Here is a 14641-nt window from a genome sequence, read left to right on the forward strand (position 1 = left end):
CATGTATAAGTGGCAGAAGCCTCCAGCAACTGTAACCACAACTGGAGCCCTGTAGTTTTCTGTACATGCACATAGAGCTGCACTTTCTGCCCCAAAGAGCTCAGCTGTAATCTCAGCCAGATGGAAGAGATGGGTGTAGGAAGCGAACTCCACACTCTGAAAAGTATCTTTCTGCTTTTTTCCCTTGGGATTACAATGACATTTGTGAAACTAAGATTTCTCCAGCCTTTTTTTTTTTCCTGGTGTTACTATAAATGACAAGGTATAGTTTTCCTAAATTGCTTCTGTGTGAGTACTGATAAAAGGACAAGGATGGACTGTCAAGGGGAAGGAGTGACGGGTTTCTTCCCCAGCTTCTCCTTGGGGAATAAGCCCAGCTCAGCAGCGTTGTGTGTACACCACTGTCCCTAGCCCTCTGATGTTCCTCATCTGCCCTGACACTGTTGCATTGGTAGATTTTTGTGTGAAATGTATTTCATCCCTCCTTCTTCATTTTGAATTAGAATTTCTCTTCCAAACTTGATGTTCACTTTTATTCACTTTTATTATTATTGGCAAAAAAAAAGATCTTTAAACATTTGAGAGTCATTCTTAGCAGTGCAATTGGATTTTTGTGTATTATATCCTTTTTCATGAATTTGTGACTATGAAATTTACCATTTTTACTCTGAACATTCCATGAAATCTGTTACCATTCTGTGTGGTTTAAATGAAGCTCTGCCTGCAGCACAGCAGCAGGTGAGATGCAGAGGCACTGACAGAAAGGAAAAGACACAGCAAATGTCACTTCTTCCCTAAACATCAGCATCAGCTATAATTCACATCCAGTGTCCGTAGAGAGTGTGAGTTGCTGTCCAGACCAATAATCAGGCAACAGAACATGGCTTGGTTCCCTCACAGCCCGTTGGGATACATAATTCAGGAGGACAGTCACAGCCAGGCTGTCTCAGCCCTAACATTTACCATGTCAGCTTCCAGGACTCAGGATGCTTCCAATGTTGGAATCCTAGTGGAGGTTCTTGCAGTGAGGTTCTGCGGACAGATGCCCCAGCTATGCCTAAATGGATAATACTTGCCTCTGGTTCCTTAGTACCACCAGATACAAATCAAACCCAGTTATCTTCTTCTCCTTTCCCTTCACCCCTGCTGAGTGCTACAGGCAGTGAGGTAACAGCGTAAGGCAGTGTCATGCTGTCAGCAGTAGTGATGGCACCTTGTTTGTCCCCAGCTGCTGGAGGCCATAAGCCAAGGGAGTCAGAGCAGACGGCAGCGACGCCAGGCAGACAGACTCAAGCCCTACATTGCTGCTCAAGTGGATGTGCTGCCTGAGACCTTCACCCTGGGGGATGAGAAGAACTACAAAGGTTTCTACAACAAACCTCTGTCTCAAGACCTGAGCTATCGCTGCTTTGTGCTGGCCTCGCTGGAGGATGGGGACACGGTAAGAACTTTCTGTGGGGGACACAGCCTGACCTAGCAAAGCTGAGCTGGGCTCAGTGCACACAGAGTGAGCACAGCCTTTCTTAGCAAAGCTGAGCTGGGCTCAGTGCAGGCAGGGTGAGCAATTGCTGCAAGGCAGGATGACAGAGTTTTCTGTGAAGGGAGGAGGGAGACTGCATTGCTGGGCTGAACAAGCTGAGATGGCCGTGGGAATTGACTTGATAAATGGTGTTTTTGGAGGGAAATGGCACCGTGTGTTCCACATAACAGATGAGAGTGGAGGACGGTGTCAACGCACACATTCTGCACAAGCTCAGTTGTGGCTTGCTGGGCTGTGCTCAGAGCAGAGTTTGGCACATGGCTGGCATGGCTTCTCGTTCTGCTTCGGTTCAAGTAAGCATCTGTAGAAAACAGTCCACAAAATCCTGCCCTGCACAGTAACTGCTGAGACTCTGCAGTGAACAGGATGTTCCCCCTGCAAACCCGCCCTCACAGGTGGGTTTCACCTCACAGGTGAAATTCTCTGCCCAGAATTTCACTTTGAGATGACATCTGGAGAAGCAAACCTGTCTCCCATTGCAGTGGATTGTCAGCAGGGCAAAGGTGCACTTCCCTGCTGTGTGGGGATTACTGCTCCTGCACGTCTCCCTGCTAGCAGCCGGCAGCACAGAGGGCGTGGGCATGGGAGAGGCTGATGGAATAAGCAAGGAGCAGCACAGCAAGACCTGGGCATCAATGTCCAACTGTAAACACAGGGCAGGAGTGGTGGTGGCAGCAGTAGCAGCAGCCAGTGTGTAAATAATGGAAATAATAGAGATGCACCTAATCCTTTGGTTGGATTCCAAACTGTGGCTTCCTTCCTCAGCTTCATTGGCTTGTAATGGCTCATTAGGGCAGGTTGAGTTCTTTATTACTTATCCAGCTCACATGTTCTTGTGGCAAGATGTGCACACCGGTGAGGGAAGAAGAATCACAGATTAACAACAAGATAAGGCAGAGGCCTTGAGATGCACTATCCTGACAATCCCTTTCAAGAACAGGCGATCTTAACTAGTTGATTCCAACTATAATCATCATCTCCTCACTAGCACTGACCTGCCACAGCCCTCTAGTAAGCCACCAGCCAGCAGTAGTGCCCTAGAAACCTCCTATATACCCTGCTCCTGCAGACCACCTTGCTGCATCCCCTGCTGCATCACATCCACTTTCATTTGGAGCATGAGGCACTCTGTCTGAGGCTGTGCACTATCTCCCCCACCCAGCTCCTCTGAAATTGCTTACTGTGTTTCTGCTGTCAGCAGGAGAGCATAACATTGCCCTTCTTCAAAGGCAGAGGGAATGTGGTTGAAACACTCTCTCTGGGAGCAGGGGCACCTGCACCTCACAGTCTGCTTTTTGGAAATGCCACTGAGATAACAGTCCTTCTGATCTCTTCTGCATCTGACTTACCTTGGAAGGCGATACCTCCGAAGTGTGTCTGAAAAAATAAATCTTTGCCCCCTGCACAAAGCTTTGGAGATGGTCATACCTTGCTGCACACATCAGCATGTGCTCCTTCCCTCCCCCACCACCCATGCACCTTGACCTTCCTGGGGAGTCGCAGGCAAAGCCTTTTTGCCTCCCTCACAGAGTAGCTACTTGCCCAAGGAAGGAGAGTCACAGGCTTTATTGTCTGTGCCATGCTCAGAGCTGTAGCTGATTCCCTGCCCCATTGTTTGAACTGGACACAGGAGTGTAGGAACAGTCTGATGGGTTGCAGTGGTCCTGTGCAGACTTCTTCTAAGACCAGAATTAAACTGGGAGCTGGCAGCTATTTCAGTTACTGAAACAGGGTCTTGTAGGGCTGAAAGGTTTCACAAAGTGGCAACCACTCCCCACATTTCTTTCCCAGACAGTGGCACCTCTGCTGATAAATCTGAGAGCAGCTAGGATGCTGAACTAGTGCATGCTGCCAGAGGAATGTCCCAGATAAGAGCATTTTTTGTACTGCACACGTTTGAAACCAGCCTGGCTGGGATCAAGGGCACCTGTGAGAGTAGATCAAGATGTGCATTTGTGTGACACCAGCAGGCTTGATTTTTCCCTTTCTTCTGTTCACATATGTGAAGACATGAAGTGCGTGTTTAAACTCCAACCTTAAAGCGGGAGATTTACAGCTCCTCTTCTGTGACCAAAACTTTCTGTGGCAGGAGCAGAGCTTTCTGACTCCTTAATGCCTGGCAGCAGGTGCTGCTCAAAAGCCACAGGCGCAGAACTGATATAGCTCTGGGCCCCTCTAATAGGGGGAAAGGCATTCAACCCTTCTGACCCAGCAACGCTGTGCTGTGAAGATGCAACACAACTCCATAAGCCTTAGCAACAGCAGCAGAATACCAGGTGCAGTGTCATTTTTCTGCAGGAAGGGTTTGGGTCTCTGCTGATTCCATCTAGCTAGTAGGACTAGAAAGCTGTTCCTTCAGGTAATAAATCATTGGGCTGCTGCATGGCAGAAAGGAAAGGAACATGTAAGAAGGAGCCTCTTTCTAAGGTCTGTTTGTCAAAGACATCAGGTAGAAAATGTTCTTGTCATTTCATTCCTTTAAGAAAACCCGCCTGGCCCAGCAGGGGTTTTCCTAATATAACTCTATCCTGAAGAGATGTGTTGATATCAGCACAGCAGGTATTGTAAACCACTTAGGTATCATCAGCCAGCCCCATTGTGCAATTGGTTGGGATTCAAAAGCTTTTGATTTGGCTCCAAGAGAATCCAGGGCTGGCAAGTGGCTCTTAGCTGGGCTTCTTCAATTTTGCACCTCCAGGTCATGTTTGTCAGCCATGAAGTTGCTGGCACTGGAACTGTATCGGACCAGCAAAGTTGCTGGCACCCAGAATGTGTCACACCAGGCACAAACTGTTTCCACAGCATGATCTCCACTGATGCCAAGGGAGGGAATATCTCATGGTATGTTGCTGGGGTTTGAGAAGCCTGACTATTCTCTGCTAGCCAGAAGCAAGGGGAAACCTCAGCATTTCAGGGATGTAGCTGTTGCTTTAGCATAATGGATGCTTGCTTTTCTCTCCCTCTCCTGCCTGTGCTGTTCAGAAGAGATATGCAGCCAGCCCCTACTCGGATGAGATCGTGATGGAAGTGGCATCAGCAAAGCAGCAGGATGAACCAGAGATGCTGTGGGTGATGGGACCTGTCCTGGCTGTGATATTAATCATCATCATTGTCATTGCCATACTTCTCTTCAAAAGGTGAGATCCAGTCTGGGACATGGCAGTTACAGCATGAGCACTAGAGGTACTGGTACCTTCAGAGCCTTCCTTGTGACCTTCAGATACAGGGTGCTCTGACAGACAGTCCTTGGAGGTCATGGGGAGGAGGAAGGTCTCTACCTGGCACAGCAGAAGGCTGCTTTGTAAGAGAGGAGAAGGGCTGGGTATGCAGAAAGTAGTTAATATCAGCCCCTGGACACAGCTGCTGTGAATTCTGGAAGCATGGGACAGAAGAGAGCAGCTTTGTCGCTAAATCCAGTCTGACTGTTCTCTGGTCACAGCTTCCACTGGCAGCCTTGGGAGCTTCTCTAGTACTGGTTCTCTATCGAAATTGCCTGATTGATCTGTGGCAGCTGCCCCCCTCCTGTGAATTTTGACTGAAGAACATGACCTTGGTGGTGAGAACAGGGCATGGACAGGCTGAAATCAGAGTGGAGCTCTGTTCTTAGGGCCTCTCAGTCCTGACTACTGGATCAGAACCACCCTCACTCACACTGTGGGAGCAGACACCTCCTTTTGCCTGGCAGAGCAGCCCTGCTCCAGTTGTAACTGCAGTCTGTGATGATTGTTAGTCCTCCTGAGGAGCCATGGGTTGCATTTGCATGTGTCCATGGAGCCTGTTCAATTACAGTAGGTCATTCTCTGTAAGCTCAGCTCTGAGGTTCTGCTCCTCCTGGGCTCTCTCTTTACATATATCTCTCTAGCTGGGGAAGGGAGCTGCCTTTGTTGTCTGATTAAATGGAGTTCTGCTGTGCATGTGCAGTCAGTGCCTTTCTGTGTCAGTGATCATCTCCTTTCTTCTGTTCCTGCTTTTCCCTGGATCTAGTAAGCAAGAAAGGTATGAATCCATTTTATCTTTTTCCTTTCCTAAAATTTCAAGTCTATTTCTCTTTTTAAAAATCAAGCCTGAAGCTACGAAGGGGCATCTTTGTTTTTGGGAGTGTGGAGCATGCCAGCCTTAGGAGTTTACAAAGACTTTGTTTCCTCAAAGGTATCAGCCTCCTGGCAGTTGTCAGCCTCTCACAGCTCTCAGGGAGAAGTTCCAACATAAAGACTTCCCAGATTGCTTTTGCAATTAAATTAAAAATCAAAAAACCCCGACAATAACAGCAGTTACAGGGGTTCCTTTGTTTTCTCAGTCACTTCAGACAGAGCTGTTCCCTCAAGAATGCAGGTGCATTCTTGCACTTTCTGATGAGGAAACTGAGGGAATACTGGGAAACTCTAAGAAACAACATGTTTCTTTACAGCTCGTTTTTAATGAGAAAAAATGGCCCCAGAGCAGATTTCTGTCCCAGGGCCCCATAGAAGATATTCCAACCTTGCCTTGGCTTTGCTTTGTCCCAGAGTCGTGTGGGTGGAGCACAGACTTGCCTGTGGTGCCCAGACCTGACATACATGTCCCTGCTGCATCCTAGCCTATGGAGGAGCAGCATACCCTCTTCTAGCACCACCCATGTGCTCAGAATGATGCTGTGCTTTTGGCTGTCCAGCCTCTCTGTGGAGGCATTTTCTTCCAGAGGTATATGTGTGTAATACTCAGAATGGCAAGTCTTTAATGGGAATGAATTGAAGCTGAGCAGCAGTGGATAACTTGGGAACTGAAGGATACTTTAACAGTTGCCCTGACTGGGCTAATGAGACAAAGATAAAGTATAATTATGTGCTGTGCCCATTCCCCAAAAAAGAGGGCCCAATTTGCTTGAGGACTGGTGCACAGTAGCACATTGCACATCTTGCTGTGCTCTTGATAGGAGATTTATTTGTTGGCTGTATATTCTCCTTTCTTTCTATCAGTGCTCTCAGTCCTTCAGCTCTTTTGCCTTCATCCAGGCAGCTGGAAGGCTTCTGAGATATTGAGATGCCTCAGAAGCTGGTTCTCCCCATTGAACAACTGCAGTGTTTGCTGCAGCCTCAGGGTGCAGATGGAACTTCCTCACAGGCTGGGCCACACAAGGAACACATGCAGGCTTCACTCATGATTTATACACTGAATTTTCTCTAAGTGCTTCTCATTAGTGGCAGCCCAGCATGCCCAGCCTGTGATGGAAGTCAAAGTGCCCTGTGCCCATGAGAGCATTTGGGATCATGCATGGTTCAGGGTCACCACCATCCAGGGATGCAGCTGCCTTTGTGCAGAACCTGGCAGCCCTTCAGTGTGCTTCCAGGTGCCTCACAAAGCAGAGACTGACTGTTGCCATTTGCAGGCTGGTAAATATGCTAGCATTCATGCAGAGCAGCAGTGCTGCAAGCTCCCTCTCTTCCAGGAAGCATCGGGTCAGCAGAGGGGTTCAGGCAGAATTCATCTGGGGGCTGTAGCCAAAGTCTCTGTGTATTCCTGCATACTCAGTGCATTGGCCAAGTCCAAGGGTCAGCACAGGCTCAGAAGAGAGAACTGCTGTGCTGTTCCTGCCCAACACCCTTCTCCAGCCCTTGGCTATACCCACTATATTTGTAATCTAGAGGTAGAAGTGGGACTGAGAGATTCACTAGAAACTCTTCTTGCAGTATTACATTTTCCTTAATATTCACTTGTCCACTTTTTGATTGGATCTGTCCCTGCTTTGCCTGTGAATTCCAGCAAGAGCCTGAGGTGGTGGCATCGCTTTAGGCATAAATATAGCATGAAGAGACAACATTGTATTTTATTGTTCCATTAATACACGCCTTGGGTGCCTTCAACCATTCAAGACATGTATTAATGGCCCAATAAAACACACCCTGAAGAGCCTTTACAGTATTATATTACAGCATTCTATATTTAAATATTTCTAATACTTGAAAAAAAATTTTATTATATCCTTCCACTACAGGAAATAGTTCCTAGAGACAGTAAAAGGAAACAGCATCTTGCATCTATCTGTATTTTCTCTAATAAATACTATGCAGAGTACTACATTTCAAAACTGCCTCACTCATCAAACATCTGACATCACTTATATATAATCTTTCCTGTTTCATAGATGGGACATTGGAGGCACAGAATATGATAAGACTTACCCAGAGCCCCAGGAACCTGGGATGGACCTGGGTGTCTGGGACACAGGGACCCAGACTCCTTGCTAGGGTGATTCATGCCAGTCTCTGCCAGGACTCACCTGCTTGTCTCTGCCTTCTCTGTCCACAGGAAAAGAGCACATTCCCCCTCTTCCAAGGATGAGCACTCCATCGGCCTGAAGGACTCACTCTTGGCCCACTCATCTGACCCAGTTGAGATGAGGCGGCTCAACTACCAGACTCCAGGTAAGGAGCAGCTCATCCTCTTGAATCTGCTTCCTCTGGTTCCCCTTCTCCGTGTCCCCATGCCAGAGGCAGAGTTGCAGTCCTTCCCTCCAGGAGACTCCACACCTTCTCAGTCACAGTGACACAGAGTGGGCTTTTAGACCAAGGATGTCCAGGTGTCTGCCCTCTGGGTTGCAAATCCTTCTCCCTGACCCTGTCACTGCAGGCCCATGAGGCTGAGGAACCTGGAAGGGGCTGGCCTGATGTGTGGTGTGTGTCAGACACAGTGTGAAGCTCATTACAGCTGTCCTGAACTGGGAGGAGCTTCCATGCAGTTGGGATTGTCCACAGCTGGGATGCTCCCAGGTGCTGAGCTGGCTTCACCCCGGGTTAGCTTCAGTGTTGAGCACAATTGGTGTAGTACTTGCCTCATGGGCTGCATCTGGGGCAGTCAGGAGGTACATACAGCTCTTACACTGCTGAGGTGTCCCAGCAGCTTCCTTCTTTGGGGTGCTGATCTCCTGTTCTGCTCAGCTAAGGGTCAAGAGAAGAGCTACCTGCAGACTATAGTGCTCTGCAGCCAGTGCTGTGGCCCACTGAAGGACTCTGCTGATCATGGTGCTCTCAGTGCAGAGGGTGATAGCTCAGTTAAAAGCCATTCTCTGCATGCTGCTTTCACTGGCCTGGGATGCCTCAGGCTGTAGCTTTGCCAGCTCATGGAGGCAACTGTAATTCACACTGCAGAAAGGTCTTGTGCTTCTGCTTTGTGTCTGCACGTCTCTGATGGCACCGAAAGCACAGTACCTGTCATTGTAGTGATCAGAGACAGGCTAGCCCTGACTCCTTCAGAGCCTTTCAGAGAGTCCAAGTCCTATATGAACTGATGAACTGAGGGAGCACTTGGGCTTTTGTGATGGAGGGAGCAGTTCAGCAGCAAATGAGGTACATACAGCTCTCTTCTAACTTGCAGCTCCTCCTGGTCTCTAACCTACTTTCCTTTTCCTCCTGCTGTTCATTCATCTAAGAGCTTTCATCTAACAGGAGAGTTTTGAAGGGGCCATCTCCTGATGTAAAACTGCTGTGTTTGGCAGGGGGGCAAGAACAGCCTTTCCTGTTGCCATCACAGCAGTCTGGCTCACGCCTGGGGTGAGCTACACCAGCACAACTTTTCTGTGCCAAGGCAGCTGTCGGGTCCATAGTTAGCGCATTTCCCAGACAGAACCAGTGACAGATCTCATGTGTGGGCAGCAGCAGCAGGCTAGTAGTTGCCAGCAGAGCTGGCACCTTAATTGGCCACAGCGCAGCACAGGATGGTGTCACAGCATGGGAGGAAGATGCTGTGGGGAGCAAGGGAGACATGTGCCAGAGGAAGAACATCTCAACAGGCAGATTACTGGAGCAGCACTAGGGAGGGGGTCACACACAGTCAGCAGCAGCATGCAGCTTCTTGATGAGGAGCATGGTGTTAAACAGGACTGCTCCAGGACGGCTGTGCATGGGGACAAGCTTCTGAGACATGTCTCTATGTGGGCACAAAAGCCATCTTTGCTGTATGCTTGTGGTTTGCATTGCGTGGAGGATTGTGCCAAGTTGGGCTTGCATTTGCTCCCATCTTCAGAGAGGTCAGGGTGTTTGCAACAAGGATGTCCCTTGTTAGACCTGTAGCAAGGTTCAAGAGCTGCCATCAGAGGGACAGGGAGCCAGGAAATTTTCTTTTCCTGTCTATGAATGAGGAAAAGCCAAAAATGCTGTTCATTTGGTAAATTTGAAGAGCTCTCTGGAGAGACAAAACCACGCCAGAGTGTCCCAAGTTCACTCAAGACAGCAGCAGGACCCTGGGATACTGCCAGACAATGCTCCCCTACCAAAAAGACAGCACTCTGTCCTCCTCCCCTTGTCCCCACTGCGTCCCTTGAGTTTCTGAGGGGTGGAAGCGGGTGTCATGCAGCTTCAAGTGACTGTTCCAGCTCCTGACGAGCTTGTCCTCATTAATGAGGCACATGAAATCCACCAAGCCAAATGGGTCCAAGCTGTTGCCCCTGTCACCCGATGGAGGTCGAGGCTCTGCTGTGAGGATGCATTGACAAGAGGTGCTGGCCACCAGCCCTGGTAGTTGGTATCCCTGCTGGAGCTTGCTGAGCAGGGAAAACTTGTTTAATGCATAATTAATTGGTCTACTGTTATTAAATATTAAGCTTTTTCATTTTAGTGGTTTCTACTTCAGACAAGGGTTATTCCCCACTGTTGGCCTCCCTGTATTAACGTACTGCTGTGCCAAGACACTGAGAGGATACAGGACCAGGCAGTGTCCCAATATACCATGAAATGAGACTGAGTTGTGCTGCTGATGAGCTATGAGCAAGCTGGAGGCTCAGGGGCACTGAGCAGAGGTGACTGAGGCTGAGTGCAGTCCCCCGGCCACCAAGTAGCACAGATGCCCCCTCTACCTGCCACCTACTGGTCCTTGCAGGCTTCCCTGGGGCTTGGGGCTGGGCCCAGTGGTGTGCAGCAAGAAATATAGTTCTCGGTGTCACATGAAGGCCTGTGGACTCATTTCCTTGCAAGTAGCTCCAGCTCTACGTGTTTGCCAATGTCAGGGATGGCACTGGCCAGAGCCAACAGCCTGCTGTGTAACAGCCAGTTGCAGAGCAGCCCCCAGGGCCAGGCAGTCAGTCCTGTGCAGGAGGGAAGCTCCTGGTGCTGTGGCATATGGTGCTTTTCATCTTCATCTCGTTGTCTTTCCATCTCTGAACCTCTGCAATGATGACTAAAGGCTAATGGGATTTCTGTTCTTGCCCCGTTTCTTTTCTTTGCAGGTGCCAGTGTCCCCTGTTGCCCGAATATCTCAAGTTAGTTTTAACTCCTGTTTTTATCTTTTGACACCTTTTGCTTTTTCTTTCCCTTTCTCTCTCGTCTCTGTATTTTTTGTTTCAATGTCATGAAGATCACCTTCACTCACAGCAGACTGTAAAATGGCAGTGATTTCACTTTCTGACATGATGTGCGGGGCCAGGCTCGGTACTGCTCGCACGGCACTACAGCAGCTCACCGCAGCACAGTGCAGAAGGGAAGGTCCTGAGTGATGGGCTGCCAGGAGGCTTCTGCAGCGGCCCTTCCCCTGCTTTCCAGCCTCCTACCCCCTGAGTGGTAGGCCAGGCTCTGCCATGTTGCCAGGCCTGCAGCTGGTCCTGCAAGGGGACTGATAACCTTGGCCATTCTGGAGGAGGAAATGACCAGCTAAAAACCCCAAATGGACAAACTGAAGGGTGCTCTTCAGTGGTTGAACACACTCTTTTCATACCACAGGCAAACTGGTTTCCCTAGGCTGGGTGATAGACTGTGATAGACTTAGGCAGAACACATGATGGTCTCTGGACTGCCTGCATTTGGTCTACTTTGCAGTGTTGGTACCAGAATCCCAGGCACAAAGGAGACACTTTCTGCTCTGGCAGCTTGGATAGAGTAGTACCAGCCTGCAGATAAAAGTGCCACCTTATCACTTGTCATCTTCTGAGCCTCAAGTTCATCCTCAAACAAACATAAAAGTGTGGCCACCCTATTCTGGGATGTACATGGCATCTGTGTATGCACACAGGAATGGAAGAAGCATGTAGGATAAATACTACCCCTGGGAGCAGAGCCAAGGGCATTGCCGTGTGTGTCCCTGCGGGCATTGTGAGACCTCTGAGCTCTTCTAGCCTCATGGTGAGCTCTCTGTCCTGTTGCCAGAGCAATTGGAAGAGCTTGTGGAAGTCCTGGCAGTGTGTACAAATCTTGGTCTTGCCCTTCACCATCAGTGGCTGTTTTTCTAGGTTCAGCATAATGGGATTCCAGCCACCTCTTTTTCTCCGCCTGCTCTTGCAGCTCTTTTGTTGCTACAACACTTCTCTGGCTGGCAAAACACAAGTTTGGAGAGACCACCTTGTCAATCCAAGCTACCTTTGGAGAGACCTCACTTCTCAGCAGCTGTGGTCTTTGGCTCTGCTGTACTTTGTACATAACCATGTTGGAAGAAGCACATACTTTGGTTGTGTTCCAGTCTCTTTCTCCTTCCTGCCCCACACTTCTGTCTTGGTCCCACACTGTTGTCATCATTCAATTGCTCATCAGTGACAGCTCTGCAAAGGCTGCTCCTGAGCTACAGCCTCAGAGTTCTGACATGAGTGAGGAAAATGTGCCAAAACCAGCATCATTTCTGTCCCTTTGAGAGCCTTCTCAGCCACCTCAGGGATCCTTATGGGTGAAGTGGCAAACAGGACCATCTGCAGGAGGACCTCAGCACAAGGCAGAATAGGGTTATTTCCTTCTCCACCTATCTGTGTGTTCTCAGGCCATCCATGGACAGCTGTGCACTGCCAAGCAATGGCAGGATGAGTGTGTGTTGGATTGGGTCTTGCCTATGTGCAGTGATGTCAGATATTTTATGCAGAGGTCTGAGGTGTAACACTTCCATGTTATCACTTTGTGACTTGTCACCACTGTGTAAAATGTGTGTACCCAGCCTGGGGACTGCTCCATCACCTCAGTGGTCCATCACTGCCATCTGTGGCAGTGTTCAGCCTCCTGAGCAATTGAGAAGCTTCTGGCTGTGCTCCAGCCTGTCTCCCTGGGTGTGAGTCAACAGCTTCAGCCTATTAATAATCATTATTACCCTTGTGGGGTTTCTGGGAAACCCACAGAGCAGCCGATGGAGTCATGAGCCTTGGGATTTGGATGACATGTTTCACAATCACATTCCTGCCCGTTCAACATCTCAGCATCAGAGAAGGAGGTTGTGATGGTTAAGCTCTGAATCCCAGAGCCCCAGAAGGGCTCCTCCCAATCTTGCATGCACACCCACATAATACCTGTCCCCTGTGTGAGATCTGTGGGATCCCCTCCTGAGCCTTTCTGCTGAGCAGGGCTTCAGCTGTGCCCAGGATGAGCTGTAATGTTGCATCCCTCGTTTGGCCAGGGCAAGAATTCTGCCATGGCTTGAGCTGCATCCCAGCTTGCGGCAGTCTCTCAGAAGCTGCTGGAGGGCACGTCGCTGCACATGGTGCCTTGCACAGGCCAGCCCAGAGGAGCTGGATTTTGGGCCCTGGAGTGGGCTCTGCCTCTGGAGCATCACTGAAGAGTTACACAGCTGTGGGCAGAGCTGCTCCTCAGCTCTCAGAACGTTGTACAGTGTCCTACCAGGGATTCAGCCATTCTTCCATGGAGCCCTTCTCATCCTTCTCTAATGCCCTGGGGACTGTGACAGCATCTGCCTACCCACAAAACCACACATGCACTGCAGAGGTTTCACTGTAGGTCTGGCAGAGTTTCTCTGTGGCTAATGCCATTGTTAGGGGTAAGCAAGAGGATCAGCCTAAGCCTTTGGCGGTGAGAGTGCCAGAGGATCAGTGTGTTCAACTTCAGCCCACACAGAAGCCCGGGAAGCCCAGTGACAGCGTATCCTCAGCCTGTTCCTGCCGGGGCTGGCTGAGCCCTGCCCGCTGCGTGGCCTGCTCTGTGTGCCCGGTGGCTGTACTGTCTGAGCATGCTGACCCGGTCATGCACATTCTGCACATCACCTTTGTGTTCTGTTCACTGCCCCATGCGCTCCGGGAGTGTGTGCCGCATGCCATGTGAGCTCGTCAGCTTCCCATCCATCTCGCCAGGCACTTCACATAGTCACACATGTCCACCTTGCACCCACCTCCTGGGTTTGCTGTGCACATGCTCTTGCTGAGCCTTCCTTGGCCATGCAGAGCCATAACCATTCTCCTCTCCCTCCTCCCTCCTTGTCTCGTCTGCAGGCATGCGTGACCACCCCCCCATCCCTCTGACCGACCTCGCTGACAACATCGACCGGCTCAAGGCCAACGATGGGCTGAAGTTCTCCCAGGAGTATGAGGTGAGCCTGAGAGCGGGATGGACAGCAAGGGCAGAGTGATGCTGGCCAGGACCCCAACAGAGAGGGCCTGGTGAAAGCTGAGCTGTGCCTCCCCTGCAGCAACACTGCGTGGCCAGTCCCCACAGCAGAGCCTGCCAGCTCTCCCTGCCAACCCCACAGTGGTGGGAACTCGCCTTGAGCAGTTGAAGCATGGCTGGCACAGGGAGAAGGCCTTGCAGGAGAATGCACAGTAGCCTGCCATGCTGCCACCATGGTTGTGGTCTTAGGAGTGAATGGGAGCTCGTGTCTGCCTACCTGGACTGTCACTGATTACTTTGTTCTGCTCTGTAAGGGCTGCACTCCATCCAGATTGGCTGAGGTATTTTGGTCTGCAGCATCCTGTGCCCATTCACTTCCATCTGTGTTCAAAGCTTTGCTCTCTGCGCCATCCTCTGATGCCAACAAACATGCGTTTTGAGTTCTCATTCCTGGTTTCCCCATCCAATCTCCCACTGGCATTAGCTTGTGCCATTCAGCATCAGTGCCCATAGAAACTCTGCTTATGTCCCACTGCCCTGGAGTAGTCCAAGCTCCCCTCCCTGCACAGAGCTCTCTCTGCCTGTGGCCTGCAGTCGTGAGCTGCAAACTTGCCTGCACTTCCGGATCATGCTTCTACCTTTATCTGTGTGTCTGGTGGATCCCCTGGGTAGGTACTCTCTGCATCCACCACTGATGCTGCCTTTGTTTGCTCACACAGACATGTGCTGGGTGTTTGGTGAACCCCTCCACTGAACCTCTCTCAGCCCAACTCCCTCCAGCCCTGTCCTCCCCTGAGAACAGCTTGCCAAGGGGGTGCACATGTGG

The 14641-nt window shown here is 50.1% G+C and overlaps 1 protein-coding gene across 1 annotated transcript in view; it reads left to right on the forward strand.

Moving 5' to 3' along the window:
• PTPRF (protein tyrosine phosphatase receptor type F) overlaps positions 1-14641 on the forward strand; it is a 285818-nt gene that overhangs the window by 246077 nt on the left and 25100 nt on the right. The window contains exons 20-23 of the mRNA XM_062497725.1: positions 1229-1441; positions 4526-4677; positions 7826-7941; positions 13701-13798. Coding sequence (XP_062353709.1) covers positions 1229-1441; positions 4526-4677; positions 7826-7941; positions 13701-13798 — 579 coding nt within the window. The remainder of the gene's footprint in view (positions 1-1228; positions 1442-4525; positions 4678-7825; positions 7942-13700; positions 13799-14641) is intronic.

This window comes from Cinclus cinclus, chromosome 8 (genome assembly GCF_963662255.1).
Source record: "Cinclus cinclus chromosome 8, bCinCin1.1, whole genome shotgun sequence".
Lineage (NCBI taxonomy): Eukaryota > Metazoa > Chordata > Aves > Passeriformes > Cinclidae > Cinclus > Cinclus cinclus.